Source organism: Rhagoletis pomonella, unplaced genomic scaffold, assembly GCF_013731165.1.
Source record: "Rhagoletis pomonella isolate Grant_MI unplaced genomic scaffold, Rhpom_1.0 Rhpom_scaffold_13853, whole genome shotgun sequence".
In the NCBI taxonomy this organism is placed as follows: domain Eukaryota; kingdom Metazoa; phylum Arthropoda; class Insecta; order Diptera; family Tephritidae; genus Rhagoletis; species Rhagoletis pomonella.
The window spans coordinates 2711-4127 of NW_023472378.1; the positions used below are offsets into that span (position 1 = coordinate 2711).

General features: G+C 48.1%; 1 protein-coding gene across 1 annotated transcript; it reads left to right on the forward strand.

Annotated features, from left to right (window-relative positions):
* Positions 1–597: 597 nt before the first annotated feature.
* On the forward strand, positions 598–1298 carry LOC118757039 (the record flags this gene model as incomplete). The annotated part of the gene is made up of 1 exon (XM_036491768.1): positions 598–1298. A coding segment is annotated over exon 1 (701 nt), but the record flags the coding sequence as incomplete, so codon positions are not given.
* Positions 1299–1417: the final 119 nt, after the last annotated feature.

Here is a 1417-nt window from a genome sequence, read left to right on the forward strand (position 1 = left end):
CAAGCAAACGATTCACAACTCCAAGCCCTGCTGAGTTCAGGTAAGGATAACACAATTTCGTTAACGCAAGTACCACTTCCAGGCTCATTGGCGAAGCTCTTTTGTGACGTATCTCATGGGAAGGTACGACCGTACGTACCGATAGCCTTTAGAGAGAGGGTTATACATAAGCTGCATGGCTTATCCCATCCGGGCATCAAAGCAACGCAGAGACTGGTAGCTGAGAGGTTTGTCTGGCCGAGAATGGCTGCGGATGTCGCAAAGACCGTTCGTTTCTGCATCCCGTGCCAAAAAGCGAAAGTGCAACGACACACAAAAGCTCCTCTAGGGAGCTACCACGACATTGATGACCGCTTCCAACATATAAATGTTGATATTGTTGGACCGCTACCGACGTCCAACGGGTTCCGTTACTGCCTCACATGTATAGACAGGTTTTCAAGGTGGCCAGCGGCAGTTCCTCTCAAGGAGATGACAGCGGAAAACGTAGCCAGCGCACTCATCAGCGGCTGGATAGCAGTATATGGCGTTCCTCAAAGAATTTCCACCGACTTAGGCCGACAGTTTGAGTCCGAAGTATTTCGCAGTTTGACAAGGATGTTGGGTGTAGTACACTTGCGTACGACGCCATACCATCCACAGTCGAACGGAATGATCGAGCGTTGGCACCGCACGCTAAAGGCCGCGATCAGGTGTGGGCCGAACAACGATTGGAGCTCCGCTTTACCGCTTGTTTTGTTGGGAATGTGTACTACCGTTAAGACGGACATAAACGCCAGTCCAGCTGAAATGCTCTACGGGAGACCAATATGTATACCAGGCGAGTTTCTACACGAGAGAAAACGGCGATCCGGCCAAACAGAATTTATGGAACAGCTGCGAGAAGCAATGAGTAAATTACCCATGACGAAACCTTCACGCCACGGCGAAGCACAAACATATATACAACCAGCTTTAAAAGACTGTAAGTTCGTATTCGTTCGAATAGATCGAGTACGCCAACCCTTGGAGCCACACTATGAAGGTCCATACGCAGTTCTCTCGAAGCAGGAAAAATATTTCGTAATCAAAGTTCGACAAAGAGAAGTTAAAATTTCTATTGATCGCTTGAAGGCAGCATTTATTTTTAATCACGACGTCACGGCAACGGCAACAGCAACGGAAAGCTACGAAGATGAGAGAAACACACAGAACACCGTAGACAGAAACGAAACAACGCCTACAGCAGGAACAGACAATAACAGAAACGAGAATAATAGGGAGGACGATAAAAGCGAAATGAAGGAGGAGGCTGTCAGGTATACATCGGCAGGACGACGGGTGAAAATCCCCCTTCGGTATCGTTAGCCGGTAACTAGCCGGGGGGGGTATTGTGGTGAATTCGCCTCTTGTAACAATAATCGATAACATGAGTTAG